Source organism: Oncorhynchus clarkii, chromosome 24 (assembly GCF_045791955.1).
Source record: "Oncorhynchus clarkii lewisi isolate Uvic-CL-2024 chromosome 24, UVic_Ocla_1.0, whole genome shotgun sequence".
In the NCBI taxonomy this organism is placed as follows: Eukaryota; Metazoa; Chordata; class Actinopteri; order Salmoniformes; family Salmonidae; genus Oncorhynchus; species Oncorhynchus clarkii.
In genome coordinates this window covers 6,459,837-6,486,636 of record NC_092170.1, presented here as the reverse complement: position 1 = coordinate 6,486,636, position 26,800 = coordinate 6,459,837, and the positions used below count along the sequence as shown (strand labels likewise).

At 45.7% G+C, this 26,800-nt stretch overlaps 1 protein-coding gene across 1 annotated transcript in view; it reads left to right on the top strand.

Annotated features, from left to right (window-relative positions):
- Window positions 1-530: 530 nt before the first annotated feature.
- The window catches only part of LOC139382533 (leucine-rich repeat and fibronectin type III domain-containing protein 1-like protein), a 54,468-nt gene continuing 28,198 nt past the window's right edge, over window positions 531-26,800 (top strand). The window contains exons 1-2 of the mRNA XM_071126631.1: window positions 531-737; window positions 8,950-10,355. Of these exons, the coding sequence (XP_070982732.1) occupies window positions 8,974-10,355 (1,382 nt within the window). The 5' untranslated portion in view covers window positions 531-737; window positions 8,950-8,973. The remainder of the gene's footprint in view (window positions 738-8,949; window positions 10,356-26,800) is intronic.

Sequence of the window (26,800 nt, the reverse complement as noted above, 5' to 3'; positions counted from 1 at the left end):
TGCTCTCCATCCAACCTCACTGAGCTCGAGCTGTTTTGCAAGGAGGAATGGGAAAAAATGTCAGTCTCTCGATGTGCAAAACTGATAGAGACATACCCCAAGCGACTTACAGCTGTAATCGCAGCAAAAGGTGGCGCTACAAAGTATTAACTTAAGGGGGCTGAATAATTTTGCACGCCCAATTTTTCAGTTTTTGATTTGTTAAAAAAGTTTGAAATATCCAATAAATGTCGTTCCACTTCATGATTGTGTCCCACTTGTTGTTGATTCTTCACAAAAAAATACAGTTTTATATCTTTATGTTTGAAGCCTGAAATGTGGCAAAAGGTCGCAAAGTTCAAGGGGGCCGAATACTTTCGCAAGGCACTGTACATATGAGATGAGTAATGTAAGGTATGTAAACATTATATTAAGTGGCATTGTGGAGCGCTGCCATGCCCTGACGAATTTCAACTCAATATTGGGAAGGTGTTCTTAATGTTTTGTACAGTCAGTGTATATCATGTTGTGTCTCTCTCTCTCACCCACAGGTCAATGGACATCCTCCACAAGGGACTCAGTTGTTTCCTTTAGTTCCCAGTACCGACACCCAGATGCTGCTTGGGTAGTCAACCTTACTGCCTGCTCACCGGCACCCTGACCACATAGCTGCCCATGTCTGCCCTCCTCTGCTAGGCCAACACAGCCCACACAGTCTTCATGAGGATCACGACCCTGCCAGACCACACCAGATAGAGGTATGTATGTCAGTGCAGCGTGCCTCGATACATCTCGTATTGAACAGCACTGTGTGCATAATGGACAGACTTTCCATTGAATATTGTAATGAGGCAGCAGTGGCTTGATGGCAGACAGCTGTCTTGGACTTGGTCTTGATTTCAGAGGCACGAAGGGGGAACGTTGACATATCCAAGACAAGAGACAGCTCCCGCACAATTTCCAATCTGCTGGCCATCTGGCCCATCAATAATGGTGATTTTGATGAGTCCAAATCCCAACCCTAAACCACCAGTTGGGTTTGTGGGATCTCATTTCCAAGAACTGAATTGACAGAATTTAAAGGAAGCCTTTCCCATTCCTATTCGTCTTGGCTGAGGTTTAAGGGCCGGTTTAACTTTTCACAACCGGTTGCCATGGCGGCACCTGCTACAACGTCCCTCTGGGAGAGCTGCCCTTAGTGTGTGGAGGTTTAAGGTCAAAGGTCAGTGTCACAGCCTCTATCAAGTACAGGGACCTGCTGTAGCCTGTCCCCTGAGGCAGCGGCCCCTGTCTGGCCTGGGGTCACAAGTCAACTGTACCTTAACACAAAGTGAATGGTCCCTTAATGGGGCAGAACCTACCACAACATTATACATAAGTCAAATCTGCTTGTACATTAGCACAAACTCAACTACTACTTGTGAAGTTGAAAAGAATACTGTAGCTGTGCCTATGTGCACCCAGGGTTGTCTTGTGTGCCAGTCTTAATTTATTCAGGCACTTTCGATGTTGCTTTAAAAGCCAGTAACATTGATGTGCATCCTACATTTAGCGGTGAATTGATCACTGAATGAGCTGTAACAGAAAAGAGAAATGGGGATAATGCTTGAAGAAAACACAGCGTGCAGTCTGAGTGAGTCATTTTGTCATTTGCCTGGATAGGTCTTAAAGTATTTCTCAGCTATTCTGAGACCTTGACATTTCCGTAGAAACACGTAACGGACCCTAAAGTGCCCTTTTTCTATTTGCATGTTGTTAAGATTTTTTATTTAAGGAAAACACTGCGCTAGAAATGCCAGCAGGTCATTTTGGGGCAGGTGGTGGTGTTAAATGTGCATAAATTGATATTTCTACATCTTTGAGTTAATGGAGAAAAACTGAGAAGCATTCCCTTGGAATGATTTGTACATTCTGGAGCCATCTTGAATATTGACTTTACAGAGGGGTGGCTGGTTGGATGGCTGGGTGGGTTTGAGGGTGGATGGATACATGGGTGGATGCATAGGTGGATTGGTAGAATGTTGAATTGGTTGATGGATAGTCTATAGGGTAGGGGATGAAGAGCAGATCAGAGAGTGTAGGATAGCAGGATCCCATATGGAAAAGCTATAGAAGAATTGAACAAGATTCCTGTATGTTTTACCTGGAACTTGTCAGTAATACATATGGCAGAAAATACATTTAGAAGATTCTCGTAATATCTGACTTATAGAGGTGGTTAACATTTAGACATAACAGAAATGTTGCATGCGTCATATGAAACGCATAGCGTCTGAAGTCTCACGTACATGGGACATACCCATTTCAAAGCACTTGCATACCACTGTCTGACATCATTGACGCATGCAATGTGACACTTTTTGAAAAAAATAATCAGTCTGCAGCGAGCAGGAGGAGGAAGAGCAGGAGGAGGACAGGAGGATGATCAGAAGAAGAAGAGGAGAGGAGGAAGAGAAGGAGTGAGGAGATGAGGAGGAATGACTTTGCTAGCAGCAGTGAATCTATTTGGTTATTAAGTGGAGATCTCTCAATAGCCATTCTCACGATAGCACATTGGTAGTAGCCGGTGACAGATATCAAACCTAAGCAGGGATGGGCTTAATTAAAACCCTGGATGGGAGACCAAAGGCGTAGATAAATCAACAGTCCAGTGCTGCCCAACCTTCACCATGGAAACTCATACATGCAAATATATATATATATATATATATATATCTTTTTTTTTTTTAAATTGTTGACTTTCAAAAAAACAATGTGAAACCTATTAAGGAAATCCTTTATTTTTGTAGAGGTTACATTCTCAGAAGATACTTTTCATAAAATATTTATAGGTGACTCATAATTCGTATATGGTATTTTGTCTTAAATATGTCATACCATATCTTTGTTGGCATCATTTCATTTATTCAATTGTGTATGACATATAAAGGCATATAAGTCAAAACATATACAAATACACCACTGTCATATAAGGCAACACCAACAAAATCTTACCAGATTCTTATTAGATTGTTGTACAAATAATCCTCTTCTGCCATATCAGATTATTTCATTCTCATGATTCTTTTCCATATGTTGGAGATTACGATGGATGGATATGGGAGCTGAGGCAAAGGTGAAAGAGGAGAGAGAGAGAGATGAAGGGATGTAGATGCGGGACATGTATGGATGGGTTCGGTGGGGGGCAGTGGGAGACAGGGATGAGTCAAGGCAGATATATCCAGGGAGGGAGTGTGTCTTCTCCCAAGGTAATTCACTGGGAGTCGCTGTGAAATGGAGCAAGTCTGCTGAAGCTGCTAGAGATTATTCAAACCCTTTTTCGGGGAGATGTGACAGAAGAGAGTGGCTCTGAAATCGGACTCAATCAAACTGTACTGGGTCCCATCACAGACTGCAGAGTTCCTTTCCCCTTGGGTACCCTTGCAGCACAACTATAATCACATGAAACATAGGCAAAAAAATAAAGGACATTTTCTACTGCGGGACAGGGGAGAATTGATATATTCTCTATGCATTTTTTAGTTTTAGTAATACTAGGCAAACAGTGTAGATTCACATTACGGTATGGCCATGGAATACTTGATTTCAGCTAGTTTTGCATAGGAAAGGTTGATGAAGCATACTCGAGTGGATTTTATAATGCTCTGAGGCTGAAGGACTGGCTCTTTTTCACATGATGGAGGAATAAGAAGTAGGCCAACGGACAGAAATGCAACTTTTTTTTTTATCCCAGCATCACACGTGGATAAAATCACTTGATTTCCGTGTATGGTTGTTATAATATAATATAATGGTTCAGGCAGCAAGCGGGGTTGTGTGTTTCATTCCCACATGGGCCACATACTGTGTATTGCGTATGTCTTACTGTTGACAGCTTTGGATAAAAGTCTGTTAAATGACCATATTTTGGGAATAGCACAGCATCATATACCACCTTATTCATTGTTATTTAAAAAAAAAAAAAAAACTTTACTTTATGGGAAGCTACGTTATTTTATCTGGGTGAACCACACAGTAATGCAGTGATGTGACAGTCAGACAAAGGCCTCACAGACTTGTCTATGAAGGAACTGTGAGACTTGAGGAACGATCTGACAATTCTAAAACCATTGAATATGTCTCACTGCCTTTCATCCAAAGTAATAGCAGCCGGGGTGTAGCAGAAGAAACGGCACACGGATTTAAATATGAACCTACTCAGCAGTCTGAAAAGTATGCCAGTCGTGCAAAATCGGGCAGATTGTGATGCGCAAATCTAACCGTGTCTGATTCAATGTAAAACAAAAAACAATATTCTATATGCTTCACATTCTACAATTGCACTATTTTCCTCCATTTTTTTCACCGCAAAGTAAGATGGAATATTCAAATGAAATTAAAAGAGCATGGTAGCCCCACTTCCGACACCACAAGCAGTGTACACCTCTAAACAGTTTGTCTCATCTCTTCGAACGGACGAGCCCCTAGAGGAACAGCTGCATGCGGTGATCCTGAATGGAGCTCAGTTAGCACGGCTGACTACCAAGTAGGGCCCCCCGCCTAGCCTCTTTCAGCTAAAAAGGGGCTTTCAAAGGGAACCCGGCTTGCCGGTGCAACCGCGTAAAGTCCACCGCCGACCGAGTATTTTCTTGGCGCCTTTGATTTCCACCCTCATTTGAGGCCTGCCGTGACTCTGCAGGAAATGTACGCACCCCATGCATTCTGACCAGTCGCGTTCGATTAGTGCTGCGGTATGCGTCACGGTCGCGGTATGCTGCGGGGCTATTGCGGGCGGATCATTCAATCGCAGTGCTATGTGTTAGCGGTGGTATCCCCATGACGTGCACTGTATTCCCTGCGCGGCTTAGATCTCAGTAGCTTGTCGCGGCCAATGTGGGGGACGTGTGGCGAGGGGTCCGTCGACTTCGAGGTATAAACGCCCATCGTAGGGTTTCACAGCAAAATGGTTGATCTCTAAAGGCTCCAGTCAAAGCAGGGTTTTTTTTTGAAGGCTCACTGGGTTTATGGTACGGTAGGTTATACTAAACCCTGAGGTTGTTTTGCCTTGCAATAATCACACAATGTCGTACTGTAACTTAACCGCTGGAGCACATTGAATATGGATCCAAAATACCCTCGAGGAAAGTCTTCTCGGTGTCGGGCATCAAACGGAACCCAGTTACTGTAATGTGCGTTATCCATTTTATTTGACGAGCACAGACGACGAGAAGCTCCTTTTTGCCCCGTTTCCCCATTTAATACTGCATAGTTGATGTCACTCAGCGGAGTTAATGATTCAAAGGATACTTTGGGATTTTAGCACTGAGGCCCTTTGTCTACTTCTCCAGAGTCAGATGAACTCATTGGGTACCATTTCTGTGTCTGTAGCCAGAAGCTAGAGGTAGTTTTGCGAGCCAATGCTAACTAGCGTTAGCGCAATTACTGGAACTCTGTGGGTATCTACTAGCAATACCGTAAATGTACTATATTGGATATGCTGGTATGTTGCCCCTCAGTGTATATGTGTCTCTTGAAATAACTCAGTGGCTGAGACAGTGTGTCAAATGATTGACTCTCTTGCGGTCTCCCTCCTTCTGAGCACCGCCATCTCAATCCTACACAGGCCCAAGCACAAACACAAGTTTCCAAATATACAATTTACGGGGTTTTTGAAACCCAATCTCCTTCTCCTAGACCCCTAGTCTGCCTGTTCGTCTGCGGTTGCTATGAGACCAAACACCTCGGAGCACACTCTGAGGGTCACCCCGACCAATAGCAGAGCTGCATGGCACAGCGTCTTGCTGAAGCACTTTGTTTTCTCTCTTTCCAGTCCATCCCTTCATCAGAGGAGGAGAGTGGCGGTGGTGTGTAATGGGATGTGAGAGAGCTAGGCCTTTGGTCCGTTGGCTAATGGATGAGCTCCAGACCAGAGCAGCGTTCTGAACAAACACACGAACCAGAATCGTCTACTTATCCCCAAAAAAATATTTGTGGAACTCTTCTGTTTGAATATCGGCTTCACACCGTCAAGTAGGGGGGAAAAAACACCACTGTGATATTTGTAGCTCATTACGTACCACAGAAAACAATGACATGAGCGCATATCTGTCAAAACATGTCAGCCAGACACACAGGATGTGGTGCCACATTGCTGTGATAAACGAACACTTCATGCGACGTGAGTAAATATCGCGCACCGATGCGATTGTCCTCGCAATGAAATTCCTGCTCTAAAGGCAGATGGGTTAGCTGAGACAACAAAACGTCTGCGTGTGCCAGATCTCCTCTGTCCATTTATGTGGGTAGGCCCTTCTGAGAAGACTAATTCATCTCCCTTGAAATATATTCCTGTAGTCGTCCTCTATGTGAGGTCATTGGTGTACTACTGACATCACGTTCTACCAGGCTCTTTTCATCTTGCCTCATGTTTCAATGTATACTGTAGGAACTTGGTCATTTATATGATTAAAAAACGAACGATGCTCATGTTTTAACGACTTAGTATTTGCACACGCTTGTAGCCTGTCTTGTACGAGCAAAACCAGAATACATTAGTGCTCCTGTACAACTCTTCAGCATTAAAACATACTGACAGTAAGCAGAAGCTCGACTCCTTGAATAACAGAGGGACAAGCGATCCCGTGTTCTGTTTGTCCCAAGAGTGGAGGAAACGGCAGCCATCAAGTGTCGCCCTGGCTGTGTTTACTCCATGCGTAGTGAACCGCTCTGGGTCTTGCTCCTATTCTCTTCTCCCTTCTCATCGACTGGGCCCTTCCCGGGGCACTGCAGACCGTTCCACTCCACAGCCCGACAGCCTAATCCATCTCCATTGTGGGGTGGCACGGGGGTCAGAGAATTCTGTCAGAGCAGGGCAGAGTGGAGGCTCATCCCGTAAATAAGCTCTGGGGTGTCAACTGTCTCCAGTCTCCACACCAAGATTCACCAGAGAGCTGACGGTTAGCTGCTTGGCATTTTAAGCCCTGTACCTTGGGAGATTTCTGCCCACATAATGATGTTTCCCCAGCTGACGGGGCTGTGGCTTCAGTATATGTGATATGAGAGGAGTTGGAAATCAGGCCCTCATTCTTAGAGCAGATTGTTGACCTTTTAGATGATGGTGTTGTCTTACAACAGCTTAGCCTGAGAGACAGAGATGATTAACAGAGGGAAATTTAACAGCAGCCATGTTGTTTTGCCATTTACCCGCATCTCCCCTTATCGAATTGAACGCAACCTGACCCGCCATCTATTCAACAACGGAGCTACACATGTTTATTGTTCATCTTTATTTGTATTCACTGCAAAACGGCAATTTACAGTTGCTAATAGCGGTTGACCTGTCGTTTTAAAAGGACGGGATTGCTACAGGATAAGCACTTGACGGAAGCTAAGTTGGATTTTGTGTTGGCTGGCAGTACAGTTAATTCCTTTTTAATTATGAAGAACCAGGAGGTAAACGTTTGCCAGAGCATCCACCCCATTTGATCTACTTACGCTATGTGGGCTATTACGGTATGTATGGCAGCTTAAATGTCTCACACAGTGATTTGACCTTGAGACTAACTGCATCAGTGTCTACCGCACCTCTATTCACTAGATCAAATTGAATTCATGTACAAACAAAAAGTGAAATAAATAAAAAGATTTCAAGAGTTTCAACGTGGTTTCCATGGCTTTACGTCTGTTTGGTATTCACCATAGCATCAGCCCGTAATCCAAGGTGCAGCTGTGAAATGGGTGGGTGAAATGAGATGCATATGGGCAGCTGCTATGTTTCTGCTGATGCTGTATGGCGGATGGCCACTTGGTCACAGGCGAGAAGCTATTCAATGGCATCCTACATCTCCATTCCAATTCCATTCAATGGTTTCATTCAATTCACAGAGAAGAACATAAGGCCTTTTTAATGGCCGATGACAAATCCCATTGCATGTCCTGGTGCATTGAGTTGTAAATGCTGAGAACTGTAGCTGCAGAAAGGCTGTCGTAAATACAGATAGTGTGTGTGTGTGTGTGTGTTTAGGGTACTTTGCCATGAGCAAGGAATTACCACGATAAATACATTCAAGTGCCATTTTACGACGAGAGAGATGGGAACATCTCGACCATCGGCAGTTCGCAGCACTTCAAATCTGTCTCGCTACCTCATTTCAGGAAGATCTTTTCCATTTGTAATAGGACTACCAATCGTTTTTTTTTTTTCAGAGTGTGTGTGTGTGTGGGTTACGCATGTACTCGTGCTGTGTGTTGTGTGTGCATTGCTGTTTTGTGTATTTGCGTGTGTATTCGTATAAAATGAGTTTGTAAGTGTGCGGGTGGGTGGATGACTGCGTGCTTTTGCTACAACTGTATATGCATTCCCAGTTGGTGTCTTTTCACTTGTGTCTTTTCACTTTTCATTTGTGTTTTAACTCATGTTGGAGATGGAGGGAGCTATGTAAAAATAAAAAATAAAGTGGCTTTTAGATAATCCACAGAAGGTAGACCCGCTGTGGTAAATCCTTAAACTGTGATATGGCAGCCAGCTAACGTTGTCCAGGGATTGCATGTTGAGTTAAATGATTTGCTAAGCTATAATTACACGCACCTATTCTTTGTCCTTATCTCTTCATTGGACATATTGGCATGCCATGTGTATGATTCCCGAAAAAATCTATGAGGAGGAAAATAAGAAACAAGCCGTGAATAAAATTGGCTCGCTTGTAACGTCACCTCTGCCTTATGCTTCAGTGTGTGCTAAACATTTAATTGAGGGCATTGCCCACTCGTTGAAATGTATTCGCATACGTTTACTGGCTTTGATCATCTGAATGCTCAGATGAACACGGCTGTTTTACATTCCGATCATGGCTGATAGAGATATTTAATCTCAGTTTGACCACTGTAATAGCTCAACGTAGATATAAAATCTTGATTCACCCAGTCAATTCCCCGCTTGGAGTACCACATCCTGACATGTCCTGACCAGTGCCTCTCTCCTTTGCCTTGCAGTTTCCCCAGAACGCCCGAGGGAGGATGGACCGGCTGATCTTCTCCCTGTTGGTGCTGGCCGTCTCCACCAGGGGGCAGTTGTGCCCCAAGCGCTGCATGTGCCAGAACCTGTCCCCCTCGCTGGCCATTCTCTGTGCCAAGACGGGTCTACTCTTCGTGCCCACCGTCATCGACCGGCGCACCGTGGAGCTGCGTCTCACTGAGAACTTTATCACAGCCATAAGGAGGCGGGACTTTGCCAACATGACTAGTTTGATCCATCTGACGTTGTCCCGCAACACCATAAGCCAGATCATGCCTTACACCTTCGAGGACCTCAAGCGGCTGCGAGCGCTGCACCTGGACAGCAACCGGCTGAGTGTGATCAGGGATGACCACTTTCGGGGGCTCACCAACCTTAGGCACCTGATCTTGGCCAACAACCAGCTGCACGATATCTCTCCCCATGCCTTTGACGACTTCACAGGAACCCTGGAAGACCTGGACCTGTCCTACAACAACCTGGTGGACATCCCCTGGGAGACGATAGGTCGTCTAACCAACGTCAACACCCTTAACATGGACCATAACCTTATAGAGCACGTGCCCCAAGGGATCTTCACCAACCTGCACAAGCTGGCGCGTCTAGACATGACTTCCAACAAGCTGAAGAAGATCCCTCCGGATCCACTTTTTCTGCGCATCCCCGTCTACGCGAAAGCCAAAGGATCCCCTCAGTCGTCATTGGTGATGAGTTTTGGTGGAAACCCGCTCCACTGTAACTGTGAGCTGCTGTGGCTGAGGAGGCTGACCAGGGAAGATGACCTGGAGACTTGTGCCTCTCCTCCAGACCTCACAGCCAAGTACTTCTGGACCATCCCCGAGGAGGAGTTCATCTGTGACCCTCCGGTCATGACCAGGAAGTCTGCCAAGACCTTCACCATGGAGGGCCAGCCAACCAGTCTGAAGTGCAAGGCCAACGGAGACCCGGACCCAGAGATTCACTGGATTTCCCCCGAGGGCCGTCTGATCTCCAACACATCAAGGACTGTCACCTTCAGCAATGGCAGCCTGGACATCAACATCACCTCCATGAAGGACTCTGGAACTTTCACCTGCATTGCCTCCAACGCGGCGGGGGAGTCCACGGGCCAGGTGGAGCTGGTGGTCAACCTCCTCCCCCACCTGGCCAACAGCACCAACCGGCTACGGGAGCCCGACCCTGGCCCTTCAGACATCCTCACTTCGGCCAAGTCCACCACGGCCACGGGCAACGACACACGGAGGAACCAGGAGGGAAGGGTGCTGATGGCGGAGCTGACAGCTAGCTCAGTGCTGATCAAATGGCCATATCAGAACCACGTCCCTGGGATCAGGATGTACCAGGTCCAGTACAACAGTTCCCTGGATGACACACTCATCTACAGGTGAGGAGGGATAGGGATCTGAACAGGGCTGATGGGGTCTCTTGGTTAGAATGAGTTTAAAAACTTTCAAAATGTTTTTTTTTTTGTTGTGCGTTAATGAGTTACTCAAGGTTTTATGATGAAATTACATTTTGACTCACAGACATACAATTACAAGATGTCTATCATCTAAACAGTAGCAATCATAAGAACACCAGAAACATTTCATGTTGTATACATTTATGTAATTATAATGAGTTAATAAATTAGGTTGGTAGTTACTAATCGTTATTTGCAAGAGATAAAAAAAGGTAACATTTTTCATTTGCTTTGAGAAGACATGTTTCTTCTCTTCTCTCCTTGTTTATTATTTCGCTCCTTCGTCCTTGTTCCAAGATTTATTCTGATTTATTTTTTGTTTTGATGCCTCCCTCATTGCATATGCCAGGTCCAACATCAATTTATATCAATTATTTTGAGTTTGTAACACTCTGATAGATGCTGATGGACCGTTCTGTAATTTGTGAATTATTTTTGTCATCAAAAAGTGTTTCTTTCCATTCCAAGTCTCACATCGTCTTACAAAGCCTGGCCCAGGGCTCCTCACGTCGTCTTACAGGGCCTGGCCCAGGGCTCCTCACATCGTCTTACAGGGCCTGGCCCAGGGCTCCTCGCGTCGTCTTACAGGGCCTGGCCCAGGGCTCCTCACGTCGTCTTACAGGGCCTGGCCCAGGGCTCCTCACGTTGTCTTACAGGTTCCTGGCCCAGGGCTCCTCACGTCGTCTTACAGGGCCTGGCCCAGGGCTCCTCACGTCGTCTTACAGGGCCTGGCCCAGGGCTCCTCACGTCGTCTTACGGTTCCTGGCCCAGGGCTCCTCACGTCGTCTTACAGGGCCTGGCCCAGGGCTCCTCGCGTCGTCTTACAGGGCCTGGCCCAGGGCTCCTCGCGTCGTCTTACAGGGCCTGGCCCAGGGCTCCTCACGTTGTCTTACAGGGCCTGACCCAGGGCTCCTCGCGTCGTCTTACAGGGCCTGGCCTAGGGTTCCTCGCGTCGTCTTACAGGGCCTGGCCTAGGGCTCCTCACGTCGTCTTACAGGGCCTGGCCTAGGGCTCCTTGCGTCGTCTTACAGGGCCTGGCCTAGGGCTCCTCACGTCGTCTTGCAGGGCCTGGCCCAGGGCTCCTCACGTCGTCTTACAGGGCCTGGCCTAGGGTTCCTCACGTCATCTTACAGGGCCTGGCCCAGGGCTCCTCACGTTGTCTTACAGGGCCTGGCCCAGGGCTCCTCGCGTCGTCTTACAGGGCCTGGCCTAGGGCTCCTCACGTCGTCTTACAGGGCCTGGCCCAGGGCTCCTCACGTCGTCTTACAGGGCCTGGCCTAGGGTTCCTCACGTCATCTTACAGGGCCTGGCCCAGGGCTCCTCACGTTGTCTTACAGGGCCTGGCCCAGGGCTCCTCGCGTCGTCTTACAGGGCCTGGCCTAGGGTTCCTCACGTCGTCTTACAGGGCCTGGCCCAGGGCTCCTCACGTCGTCTTACAGGGCCTGGCCCAAGCCTGTGTGCAGGCGGCCTGTTTAGTTTTTCTGCTCTGATCAATGGCTGCTGTCACTGAGGGGGCATATTGATTTGGGATCTCATTTAGGGTATCCCAAATCAAATGTTATTTGTCACATACACATGGTTAGCAGATGTTAATGCGAGTGTAGCGAAAGGCTTGTGCTTCTAGTTCCGACAATGCAGTAATAACCAACGAGTAATCTAACAAAGTGAACATAGAAGCTCATTTGCAACGGGCCTAATCAGCAGAAGGGTCAAGATCCTGGAGGCAAATCCTAGTGACTGAAAATAGGCGGTTCTGTCCCACGGTGGGAAAAAGCACAGCCAGAGTGAGAGAAAGAGGGAACTTCACTCTCTTTGGTGTTTTCAGGGGAAACCTATTCACCGAGGGGTTTCTGTTACCACGGGGAGTTGGAGGGATGATTTTGAATGCCGAACACGTAGAGGAACGTTGTGCACGGAGGGAGACAGTTTGGATTGTGGCTGGTTTCAGAGCAGGTACACAGTCTCTATAGACTGATGTGTCTGTGCTCTGATAAACACTCTCTCTCAGCAGATATTGTGGGGAGCCGAAACTAATGAACACAGCAGCCAATTAACTGACTGGGACAGAAGAGATGTTCCTATAGGTGAATTTATCTAGGACTAAGTACTTAAACATTGCTCCCTGTTCCTCATTGACTAGTTGTCTGATTTTATTTACTTGGTCCGGGAAAGCCGTGAGCACACACGGATGCTTGCAGACACACGAACATATGCACGCTCGCACACATACACCTATGTTATGTAAACATAGCATATTATGTATCTTGCACTTCTCTACACACCCACTGAAGGGTTATGAGCACATAGTACACTCAAAGATGTTCAATACACTAACACACACCCACGCAAAAAAACGCAAGTACAGTACATTTCTCAAACAGCTCATCATAAAAAAAACAAAAATATTTTTGTTTTGGACGAATCAGAGGTTTTGTTTCGACTCTGCCTCTTGTCTTCCATATTGGTTTGGAAGAAGAGAGGAATGTGCATAAAGGACACGTTTCGGAGACGAAGAGCTCAAGCGAACAACAAACACCTTGAAGCTGTAATTTCTAGACAATTTTTCGAACGCTGTGCAGAGGAATGGCGTAACAGCCACTGCCAGGTCCCAGTACGCGACACGCTGCAGCCCCAAAGATTATTAAGAGCGAATCAGTATCATGCCCACAGGAAGTGGGTCAACCGAACGAATGGTCTGTCCTGCCAGCTCGCTACGCATTAGGGCTATTGAAATGTCTGTCGGGTACCCTTCTGCTGATTTGGCCCGTTGCAAATGAGCTTCTGCGTTCGCTTTGGTTTGGTCCAGCTCCTACTCGAAATGTGTTCTTGATAATTTTAGGCATTTCTGTACAACAATAAAAGAAAAGAAAAAACAGGTTCCGTCCAAATGTTTCTTGCAAATGTTCATTTTGGCCCAATTAGGGCCTGATAGTCCTTTCCTTCCAGACCACCGATCTAAAATGACTTGACAGATGTATGTGATACAGTGTAAATCAAATCAAACTTTATTTTGTCCCATGCGCCAAATACAACAAGTGTAGACCTTAGCGCGAAGCGCTTACTTACAAGCCCTTAACCGACAGTGCAGTTCAAGGAAGAGTTAAGAAAGATATTTTCCAAATAAACTCAAGTAAAAACGTGTCAAATAAAAATAACGATGCTAAATACAGGGGTTACCGGTACCGAGTCAATGTGCGGGGGTACAGGTTAGTTAAGGTCATTTGTACATGTAGGTAGGGGTGAAGTGACTATGCATAGATAATAAACAGTGAGTAGCAGCAGTGTAAAAAACAGTTGGGGCGGGGGGGGGGGGGGGGTGTCAATGTAAATAGTCCGGTGGCCATTTGATTAATGCCCTCCTCTCACATGTCAATGGCCAAAAAATAAAATGAGACTATGAAAGGAAGGCTTTTGACAGTATTGGGACACGGCCCCCGCCATTCCTCTGATGTCGGAGAGTGATTGACAGTTTATATCAGACGGATGAGGCTTGAAGCACACGGGACCGGCTGTGAGGTCCGTCAAGGGCCCGCTGTATATTTGCTGGCACAGTCACTCGGGCGGTGCCCATCGATGCCATTGATGGTGTCTCCATGCGGGGTGTCACCAGGAATCAGTTGGACCCAGCTGGACATTTGGCAATAGTCACTCCTCCTCAATTCCCCTTAACGCCTCTACTTTACAGGACTGTGGGACGCGCCGACTACTCCGAGCTCCTCTCAGTCTCAGTCCCGCTCTGTGGTGCGGCCCCCCCCCCCCGGTGAGTAAAGGCCCCACTGCAATAGAATGGCACCGTTGCACATGCACATTCATGCTCTACTTTTTAAGTCCCCTCTGCTTGAGGTTGTATTAGGGATGGGTGGAAGAGCACTGTAGGGGGAGACGGTGAAAGAAGGAAAGAAGGGAAGAAGCGAAGAGAAAGATTTGAGGGAGCAGACATTTTGTCGCTGTGATTTTTTCACCACTGGTGGTTTTAGTACTTTGTGACTAAGGAGCCAATCCACTCATTTGACGGACTGGATTCCGTTTTATACCGGAGTGGTTCATCAGTATACATGCAACTTGCATCGCCTGTTTATTTGGGGCCTTTTCGTTGGCCCCTCTGAGCTGACATTTCTGGGTTGCTACAGAATCCCACTGGGCACACGCTGGTTGAATCAATTGAACCGACGCTGAATGGACGTTTGGGCCCAGTGGGATCATTTGTTATGCAAACGCGTGTCTACTTGAAGTGTACCTGCGATGTCTCTCAGACAGTCCTTATAAGGACTATATATAGTCGAAACAAATAAAAACACGAAATCATAGGGATTCTTCTAAACAAAGGCTTGGCAAAGTAGGATGCGTGGCGCGGAACAGAGCGTGGCATAAGTGAATTCCCCGAATTATGGTTTTGATAAGACTTGTTGCCCACACCCGATTTTTGAACGTGACAGGTAATTTCCTTTTGGTGTTGTACATGACATGTTCACGGCATTGCCTCGTGAGAAATCAAAATAGAATCAAACCGAAGAGCATTACGTTGCTGTACACAGCTTCTCCCGAGCAACGGGTTATACCATCAACGTGGCTGTCTCACTGTGCACGATTGGTGCAGCATAACACCTGTACAGAGAATGACAGATAAAGGTTAACTAGTTCCCTCGGTTTTGGCCGAGGGAACGAGCCGGCCTACCTTGGTTCTTTTGTCAACGACTCTGTACATTACAGTCTTCGGTGTTATGTTTCATTGGAACTAACCTCCAAACTGGCATGGGCTGCAAAGCTTAAAGGATGACTCATCAGGTTCACATAGTATTGGCTCTCGCATGGAGATAGAATAGAATAGAGATCCAAGAAAGAGAATGTTGTGGCCTGCCTTTCGACAGCATATTTCAACAAAGAATGGCAACATAACACACATTTTTTTTTCTGTCATCAGATGCCAATAACTGTATAACATGAACCGTTGTGTAAGATGTCGATGGGAAAACACGCCTTTGTATAAATCGACTCTCGAAGATTTGAGTCAAAACACACAAATGTGTTTAATAGCAAAAGGGACCATATGTCCACATCAGTCGATTGAACCGATGAAATGAAACGAACAAAAAGGCTGTGAAATCTCTATTAGACAATAGCTGTTGGTTGTAAAGGCCTGCCAATCCAAATGAAACCAGGTGCTGTGTTGAGCATGTTGAGGTGGGACAGATGGTTATCCCAACCTGCTCTTCCTCGTCCGCCTACCAACCGGAAACGCTTTATTCAAGGTTACACCCCATGGTGGCATTTTTAAGTTATTTACAGCCTGGAAAAGATGTTGGGGATTCTGATAGGCTGCCATCACGTGCGATATCTCATTTGGATGCGTCCACCGTGCTGAAGCTTTCAGCTAGTGTTTGTGAGATCACACATAATATGCTCATCTGCACGTAACCATGTGCACTACACTTATGCTCGTTGTGCAAGCCAATCTCTCACATACACACACACACACACACACTGCTCTTCAAAGTACCATACCACGTCTGACTCTAAATCTATAAGCTTAGCCTTAGAAGTGTTCCTTCTTCCTCTGTGTTGCTCACATTTTCTATGGCTGGCCTCTTAGAATCCGGTGATGTTCCCCTTTTTCCAGGTTTATACATCTTAGTGTATTCTCCTCACGTATGCCTCTGTTGGAAAGGGCAGCGAGGGGACGATTGGCTTTATCCCCTACCAGAAGACCCAGACATGAACCAATCTGGGTGTCTCATCTCCGCCCCCCCAAAAAACTCAACTCCCTAAATGTACACAGGCCTGGTTCTCTGCATGCTACCATGGCTGCATATCAATTACGCGACGATCACGTTGCTGGGGAATAAATAATAGATGACTCTCTGGAAAGAGATTGTAACGAGGTTTATGACGAGACTGCAGAGGGATCAAGTGTTTTAGCTCAACACGAAATGAGCTGGAAATGTGGACCGATTCCTTTGACTTCTCATAGAGGATATTTTCAATTTGAAGCCAGACCTTTTATCTCACGTGGTACTATGAGCTTAACCAAGGCCACGCATGGAGATGAGGAAGTGCAGCATGTCATTAGGCTCCAAGTAATAGTTCTGGAAGCTGCACTTCCTCAGAGGTGATTGGCAGACGGTTAATGTGCGAACTGGGAGATAGCGTGGAGAAGAGACTCTCCCCTCCAAAACCCCAACGTGTAGCAGAAAATAGCCTAGATATATAGTCTTCCCCTCCAAGCCAGTAACTCCCCCATCGTAAATGATTGATGGGATGATTAGCATGACTCTCCTTGCCGGAAGGCTGCAGGGAGTGTACTATGTGGTAAGATGACCCATAACCCTAAAACCACACACTGGTATCCCTGTTTCAACTCTGGAATGATCCAATTATATCCTGAACTTAAGTTAAAAACATTTAAAAAAAAGGAATGTTGTGTCATGGTTCGGGTTACAAAGGCAGGGCATATTACTGGAAACTTTCGAGGTTTTACCAGTAAACTACCAGCATTTTGGTATCTTTCATGGATTCTACGTAATCTATCACAAAATATCTATGTACTTCAGAATTATGTGTGTGTAATTATCCCTGGCTCTCTGTGCGGCCTTATCACATGAGATGATTTAATAAGATGATTTAAAATAGGACAAAGCTGTAAAACATTATCCTAAATACAAAACATCAACTTAATTAATACCCGTTGGGGTTTAATATGAGGGCTGCAGCATTAAATAGCCTTCGTATATTTTTTTTACTATGCCAATATGTATTTGTTGTCAATGTTTTGGCGTCAAACTGGTAACAGCTGTGAAAATAATTCAATAGTTGGGCGAGTTAGAAGGAATTGAAAATAATGCCATTCTTGATCCTTTCTTCATTAATTAGGCTATTTGCAAGTATACATTACAGAACTTACAATAGATTCCCATAGATTTTCTGTTAATGACCAAAATCACTCAAGATTCTGGTAACTTTGGTAAATTACAGGTAGCTTTGTAACCCCAGTCATGGTATGTTTTTTATCAATCAATGGGGGAATGTGTGAGCAGTGTGTTTCTCCCTAATTCTTCTACCGAGTCTTGCCTGTAGTTAGTTCACCCACAACTCATGCCTTCCTTATTTAATTTGTTTGTAATTCTCTACTAATATGTGTGCGCGCACACACACACACACACACACACACATGGCATTACGCACTTACTTAACCATTAGGCTATTGTCTCTTAATTAAATGATTCACTTAGTATTAACTAATTGGATAACACCCCCTAGCATCAACTGGGCATTCACACAAGTCCTACCAAAAACCTGCTTCAATGACTGCCAATTGTACTCAAGCCATGAAAAAATAATGAATGAATTCAAGGGCGACAGTTCAAAGACGCCACTTGGCTCTAGCTAGTTACATGGGCTTGAGTGAGGCCCTTTTTGTACTGCACAGTCACCGCAGCACTTTTCCCTTTGTCCTCCTCTGGTCCAAATCCAGCCGAGCTCAGCGAAAGGCCCTGTAACCTCCCCAGGCCCATAATCATGTGCTAATCCCCGGCGTCTTGCTCAGAGTTATCGTCATCCTCCCCATGCCCCAGATCAATTTTTAATCATGGGCGTTGACACGCCACCTCCTCCATCCCTGAGAGTGTGTCGATTAATTAAGCAGACAGACACGCGACAGCCGTAGCGATAACGAGGGAGGGAGGCGCTGGCCCCAGTTAGTTATTTTTTTAACGGCAGCCGCCGACGGGCCACTCCTGTTGTAAAGGAGTTAATGCAGCGGAATGTGAGAGAGACGCTGGTCGAGTTACCTATTGGTGGATGTCATAACGGAGGTCTACGTCATTGAATGAGGAGGATGGGTCGAGGTGTATTGATGCACCGGAAATGATGGGCGATAAGGCCATGCCTTTTTCATTACCCTTTAGTAATATGAACACTCGCCCTGTTTCGGCGTCTTCATGAACGTCCACCCACGCGTGTGTGAATGCATGCACACACACACACACACACACACAGTCGCATGCGCTCTCTCTCTTTCTCGCCCTCGCTCACGCGCTCTCTCACAAGCGCACACACAAACACAAGCCATCCAATTGTCCTCCATGGGATTTTAAAACTATTTGCATTGTATCGCGTAGGTCAATGCTATTACGTTTTGGATGCTGTTGTGGTGAATCGAATAGACGATCTAATTTGTTTTGGGGGAAAACTCTGCAGGACTCATTTGACTATTTCGACCAAACGAAGCATTACACTAATTTGTTTAGCGGGAATGTTATACAAAGTACGCACCTGCTCTTTTAAGTTACAATCCAGCGCAGAAACAGTTTGATACGTAGGAAGCACACAAGCCGCCTGCACTGTGAAGTCATACAAAAACAAATGAACTTTTTAAGCTGACTTTGTCCATTTCTCCTCTCCCAGAAAGTGTCCCACAATGATTTTCAGGGAGTTTTTCTAAGTAGATTTCATTCGTGAAATACTCAATTTAACTAAGCCAATGTACAATCCCGCTTGTGAGAGGACCACTGATAGTAAATCCATTATATGCTCTTGGGGTGTTTCTTCTCAAAGTCTGTGGCTAAGCCCCTTAGTGATTGTGGATGACTGGGATTTCTCTGCAAGGCATTAAGGTGTTCTGAGCCCCACACTCCCTACACCCTCTTTCAGCTCAAAGCCACTTCATGTAATCGGGCAGATTTGAGGAAGCCACTTGCAGTGCCATATTTATCCCCCAATTCATCAAATCTATCGATTCGCAACTCGTCCATAGAGAGAGGTGTACTGTCGTTGTGTTTTATGTGTCTGTGCAGCTCCTACTGTAGCTCTGACGTTGTACAGTTACGTCTCATTGTCTGGAAACAACGAGAGATAAATAGTCTCCATCTTGTGGCTCTGCTAAAATGTATGGGCAGTTTGAGATGGCTGGAAGGATTTGGTTTTGGGACACTAGGTTTTGTCTGTTGAACATGCACATCATAAGACTGAGTGGTGGCAGGAGTGTGTACCATGGGTTGAGGGCAGCCTAGCAGGGAGTCTCTCTGCCATGTGTAAAGTGATGGGCCACTTATATAGCCTAAGCCAGATGGCCATCAGTGTAAGTGGGCTGAACTAGCCCTGTGTGCCACCTGAGGACCCAACAGAGGGAAGCAGATGCTCCGGACGATTGTGTGTGTGCGTCGGTGTGTAGGTGGATGTGCGTGTGTGTGTGGCACATACAAAAAATACCTTCTCTGACTCTCTCTCACATTCACACACCACACACACACACACACACACACACACACACACACACACACACACACACACACACATCAAACATAAAACATTGGGGAAGAGTAGAAATGTAGTAACTGCAAGTGCTACTGGACCCAGTGTGACTCAGGTGCTGCAAAGATCATGTCCTGACTTCAACCAATGGTGGTCACGTGGCTTCTTGCCAACTACTGGTCAAATATTTGCCTTTTATTTGCCATGACTCATGTCATGTGACAAGGTTAGAGGGCTTTTGGAGGGAGTGTGATGTTTTTCTCCGGAGCAGGGCGCCTCTCAAAGGAATGATCAGTGGGGCAGCGTAGAGTGTAGAGGCGGATCAAATTAAATAGATTCCTAGTGAGACGTAGACCCGACGGCAATGGTGTGACTGAGGATACCCTGTCTGTCTTGTTGAGCTTTGACACAGTATCTACCTTGATAAGGTCAGGTTGGGTTATATTTGCTAATCTGTGAGGGCCTATGTTCCGAACCCCCTACGGTGCTTTAGGTGCCAAGGATTCTGACATGTTGTAGCAGTGCGTAGACTGATCCCAAGACGTGAGAAATGTGCAGGAGGGCATAGTCGGGATGGAGAATCCACTGTGTGCCAACTGTGGGGGTGCCCATGCAGCTGGGGACCCAAAGTACCCTGTGAGAGAGAGAGAGACAGGTTGAGATTGCCCGAGTTCGAGTGGGGCAGAAAATGTCCTATGCTGAGGCAATGAAGAGAGTAGAGAATGTCCCAAGGGTGAGTGAGTGGACTGGAAGCCTCCCAGTGAGTAGGCCTGAAGAGAGAGATCCAGAGAGGATGAGTTTTAGTATGGTTGGATTTGTTGCGTTTATAGCCATGGTGAACAATTGCACTGCACTGAAATGGAGCTGAAATCAGAGAACATAGATGTGGTAGTTGCAGATGCGGAGAAATATTTGGGTGTGAGAGATTTTAGTGCAGAAGATTCTACAGGAAGTTTCTTGTCATGCAGAATATTCTACAGGAAGTTCTTCCCATGTCGACGGTCTGGTGTATGATTGTTAAGGGACACAGTAGCAGGAAGGAGTGGTGGGTTTTGGGGGATAGGGTGCAGGGTTAGACGGTGGTGCATTTTAAGTTTTCCCCAAATTGTGCAACACAGCATTTAGTCTGCCAGAAAGCCACAAGAAGAAGATCACAGGTTAGAGGTCATTCAAGTACAAGATGGCGCAAGAAAATGCACATTAAACTCCTCCCTCCAATATCTACTGCCACCCTTTATGGTTTATCCTACAGTTGCATTGTCTTTAAGAAATTGTTACTTAAGAGGTTCTTCCAGTTGCATCCATGTTAACATTTTGTTGTTTCATAACCAGATGTATTATGTTGTTACATTTTGTGAAATTCAGACTCCAACCTCTCCACAATGGCCAAGACCAGAGAGCTGTGTAAGGACATCAGGGATAAAATTGTAGACCTGCACAAGGCTGGGATGGGCTACAGGACAATAGGCAAGCAGCTTGGTGAGGAGGCAACAACTGTTGGCGCAATTATTAGAAAATGGAAGAAGTTCAAGATGACGATCAATCACCCTCGGTCTGGGGCTCCATGCAAGATCTCACCTCGTGGGGCATCAATGATCATGAGGAAGGTGAGGGATCAGCACAGAACTACACGGCAGGACCTGGTCAATGACCTGAAGAGAGCTGGGACCACAGTCTCAAAGAAAACCATTAGTAACACACTACGCCGTCATGGATTAAAATCCTGCAGCGCACGCAAGGTCCCCCTGCTCAAGCCAGCGCATGTCCAGGCCCATCTGGATGATCCAGAAGAGGAATGGGAGAAGGTCATGTGGTCATCTCTAGGAGACAGAACGCGTCTCCTTCCTGAGCGGTATGACGGCTGCGTGGTCCCATGGTGTTTATACTTGCGTACTATTGTTTGTACAGATGAACGTGGTACCGTCAGGCATTTGTAAAGTTCTTGAGTTCTTGACTGATTCTATTGATTTCCCATGATGTCAAGCAAAGAGGCACTGAGTTTGAAGGTAGGGCTTGAAATATTGACTCCAATAGGAGGTGGAGACATGACAAAGACATAATTTTCTGGAATTTTCCAAGCTGTTTAAAGGCACAGTCAACTTCGTGTATGTAAACCTCTGACCCACTGGAATTGTGATACATTGAATTATAAGTGAAATAATCTGCCTGTAAACATTTGTTGGGAAAATGACACCAAGTAGACGGCCTAACCGACTGCAAGTCATTTTTTGTGAAGACCCCAATATCTCCCATGTTGCAGCGTGAGTTTACGGAGGAGAGACGGGAGACAGAGGGACCAGCTGTGCTAATTTGCTATCTCGAACACCTGTGTGCAACTGAAGGCCATCAGAAGCGTGTTTTCACTGAAAAATACTGTCGGCTGCAACCGTGATAAAGCCGATTTAAAACAGTGTACAGTAAGTGTATATATTTGTGAAATTATTTTACGTTTCTAGAACCGTATCAAAATTGAGAATCGATTTTTCTTTCGTACGGTTTGGTAATGTCCAGAGGTTTTACGTTTCTGGGGCTGTATCCTCCCATCTCTCTGATATAATGTGTAGAAGTGTACCATGTTCACCATCTGTTTTATTGTTAAATGATGACACTACTTTAGACCCATCTGCCAGACAGCGACGTATTTGTCTGGCTGGATTAACAGCAGTCAAGAAGACGACAGCCTCACGTTGGCAGGCTCCGCATTCGTTAAACAGACAACAGTGGGTGCTACCATTCATTTACATTATAAACATAGAAATATCTGTAGCACAAATACATTGGCCGGGTGAGAGAAACAGATCTGCTCTTGCATCAGCATATGACTGTAAAAAAAGACTGCTATCGTGAACCGCTAATGTAACTTTGGGTTGGGGGGGGGGGGGGAGTCCTGTGGGATGGGAACTGTATGTTTTCTTCGATCTTGTTACTTGCTTCTTTGTCTATGTGTTCCTGTCTTGTGTACCTTACTAGAAACAATGGGGAAAAAAACATTCAATCACAAAAAGAACAGACACGTTAGTTACATATTAAAGAGATTATTTAATGGCGTTGTTCATCACATAATTCAGGGTCTGATGTGTTTACCCAGCCTAATGGGATGTACATAAAGCTTCCTCACTAACTCGCGAAGCGAGGATAGCCAAATGCATTGTCAGCAGGGTCTCTTGCATGCGGTACGGCACACACAGACTTTAATTGCATAAATGCGCCCTCTTAGCATGACCGCCTACAGCGATTGCAGAGAGGAAAGATACATTACTTTTATTCCCTCTGTTGTTCTTAATCTCTCATCCCGCCGGTATGTACTGTATTCTCCATTTTTATCAGCTACCGCACACTTAGCACTAACACAAATGTCCTCCTCTTCCAGTGGAATAAAAGCCATTAAGTGTTTTTATTTTACTCTACCTGCCGGGTGTATATATATTATGTGATATCGACGGCGCACAGATGACAATGGATCTGATCAACTTTATTCAGGGAGTTTTCATATGGTGGTAAGGTGATTGCAGGTGATGGTTTGGCTGTTGATGGTGACAACCAGAAGCAGGAAATAGATGACGGGCTTGAAAGTAATGACTGACGTCAGTAATGACATTGTTGGCTTCTATAATTAGGATGATGGCCATGACAATTACAGGAACCTATCCCAAAGCAATACCAGCCAGCTCTGACTCGCTCTGACTTGCTCAGAGTCTGGCAAACTATCCTGTGATTCTCCCCTCCGTATCGGTAACATGTCTGTCCGTGGCAGGTGACGACTCTCCGTCCTCTGCACCATTCCACATTAGCGGGGGGGGAGAGTTAACTCTTATCAGCGTGGGCTGAGCCCGCAGGACCACAGCATTCTCAGGCCACAGGTGATTCACATGGAGGGAGGGGAGGAGTGACACTGGCAGATGGGCAGCAACACACATCCAACCACACATCTCACCCAGATCCCCCAATCTTAAAATTGGCACAAGCACCACCCTTGCCTCTGCCAAAGTCTCTTACTGAAACCAATGTACGCTTTTGTCTTTCACTTTGTGTGCCATTGTCATCGCAATCCAACCCACGTAGCCCTTTCTCATGGTCTACTGTGCCAGTCTGCTCTATGGCCGTGGGTTCCATGTGTTTGTCACTGAGGGGGTTTCTTTAATTCCCTCAAATTAGTCTGGCTCCCCCTGTGAAGATACGAGGCCACACTGTTTACCTGAAGCTAAAATGATCTCACATCCTCCACGTGGGGATTTGTTATCTCTTCCTCTTCCATAAAGACAATGAATTATCCCATCCCTACACCGCGGCGGTTGAAGGCGGCGTTGCGCTGGGAATATGAATCCTAATGTTGGGGCACTGATACGCCATCAAAACTCTATTCATCCTGCCTGTGATTCTCACCCAGTTCATTTTAGCGAGACTGACTGTTGTCGGCTCTATAGACTGACGGTTGTTTTTTTCTGTTTTTTTTTTGAGGGTGATGGCGACTGACAGTCTCTCATCTGGGGATAAATGCTGAATGGAATCGTCTCGCTGTTAATTTGGGTAGATTGTGGGATCTCAAGGCTGTTGCAGTGGTTTCACGGGTCTCTGATGTTTATCATTGGCTGGCTGGTTGGTTGGTTGCATTGCGGCGTCGTGACAATGGTTGAGTTCGTATTGTGTGCCCCGGGTAGGGAGAGTTTGCTCATTATAGACCATTCCATTCGTCCTTAATTGAAATCTTCACCGAGCCATGCAAAACGAACTCCGCCACTGATTCATCGAAGGCTACATGGGGAATGGGCATTCCATTGGATCACTATACAGTATCTCTGGTGCTTTTATCTTCTGGTACACACTAAAGGAATTTATAATAGATGCTTAATCTGCACTAGGAAAAGGACACATGACTTAGGAGGGTAGTACAGATGCCACATTAAAATTCGGTAATACCTTGGATATCTATTTACTGCAGTTTGCCGATTTGAGAGTGTGTGTTTAAGACGTACGCGGTATCTGTGTGTTTTACAGATTAGGTAAATGCTGGAGAGTCATAGATAGTCTCCTGGAGGGTCATGGATGAGATCTCGTTAGAAATTATAGCATGTGTGGATAGAAATGGTAGCATGCTGAATAGCCGGTAGAGAGAATTACAAAATAACTGTTTAGGCTCATATACAATAACATAGCATTCGCACACCTACCATCTGCATGGCCAGGGGACTCTGACACCCCAATCTGAGCCAGACCTTCAGAACCAGGTTGCAGGGCAAAGGTCAACATACAGCCATTTTGTGCTGAGTGCTTAGGGAAATTAATTATTCAGACAAGTACATTTTCTAACCATTCATATGTATTCCTATTTACCTGAAGTGCATGGTGTAGAGCTTGAAGAGCCCTGTTGTTGACCCCTGTTGAGCATTGCTCATCATATGATGCAGAGCTGAAGCGCTCACTCTGATTAGCATGGTGGGGAAACCTAGCGTGGTTTACAGTGCTTCCTCTCCACCAGGTAGAGGGCACCGAGGTTAGACCATGAATAAATGATGAAATAATTGCTGTCTGTTTTGAGAGGCTGGTCATGCCTGTCCTGCGCGCTGGCTCAGGCAGGCAGTCCTTAGGTGTGTTCTGTATTGGCTAATCGTTCGTGGACAGATTCACACGTGAACAACGAGAATCCATCAAGACTCATGTCACGTCATGTGAAATGCCATGTTTGACATTAGCACCCCCCCCCCCCCCAAACAATAATATGTAGTGCAGATATGTATCAATGTGATATGTCACTTTTTTATTTGACGTTGGGAAATCGGAGATAACATCGATGCCAGTGACCAGCTCTGGAACACTGAGCCATTGACTGCACCAGGTGGCTGTATAATGAGTGGGTTGCTCTTTGACAATAAGACACCGGACTGTCTACATCCATAACGTTTTGAACCTAGAAGAAGACTGAGAGACAGGAGTAGGCAAGAAGGAGTCGAAGGGATTGGCAAGAAGAATGTTGAGTTGTCCTGAAAAGCATGGTAAGCTAACGTTAAGGAGTGAGTGTCAAGCCAGATACAGTAGCTAGCTAGCTTGTTGGTTATCTAGTTAGCTAGCTAACTTGTTGCAAGCAATGCATGTTGACAACCTAATTTCTTCCAACATCACCATCTTTGAGGCAGTTTGTTTAGACCCAATTTGGCAGCCAATCACAGGCATCTAAGTTAACTAACTACAGTAAAATAAGGAGGAGCATGATGTTGTGATGGATTAAGTTGAGGTAGCAGCAATTGTTCGTGAGCTGGACCTTGTGCCATAATATAATTTGATTGGATGGCATGCCATATTTTTTTTTAATCAGCTCTATTGTTGTCATTTACAGACATGAATCATGAAATAGGCAAACTAATACATGAACCCTAAATGCAGGCACCATTTTCTTTTGTTAATCTCTTCAGGTTTGTCGTCTGTTTTCTTTGAGCCTGGTGGAGATAGATGCCACCATTCTACAAGGCAGGACATTTTATCTGCATCCAGGTTGAGGTTTGCTACCAGCAGGAACATAGAACAAACACTCTGTCAGTAAGTCATAATATTGTTTTTCTTTAAATTGCATGATGCTGTTTCAGTATCAAGAGTACTAATACTCAACTCATATAAGTGGAGAAGCCCTGTACACCATACACCTGTATAATCCTGGAGTAACTCACTGTCAGAGAGACTGTGATTCCAGGGTTTAGGAAGAATGCCCTGGGCCAGTGGGAGGTCAGGGGTGAGGACCGTATTTGAATCACACTCACTACCTCCGTCTCTCTCCAGTTACCATAGCGACAGAATGGTCCAAGGACCTCCAGAGCCCGCTGACCAACTACCTGAGATCTCTCCAAAGCACATAGAAGTAAGCTCCACTCATAGCAGTACACTTGATTCACTCTGTAAATCTCCTTCACTGTGGCAGTCTGCCGGTGTGATAGCATATTGTCCTGGGCCACTGGTTGGGATTGGATTTAATGTACTCACTCAAACGCATGCTCTCTCCTCCCTGTAAAAGTTTCCCAGACTTTTATTTTAAAAAACTAACATGTGTCCATCCCTCTGTACCCAGGCGAGTCTTCTGGGCTATGGAACTATAGAGCAGCACATCTAAAGACCTGCCACCCTGTTGTCAGCTA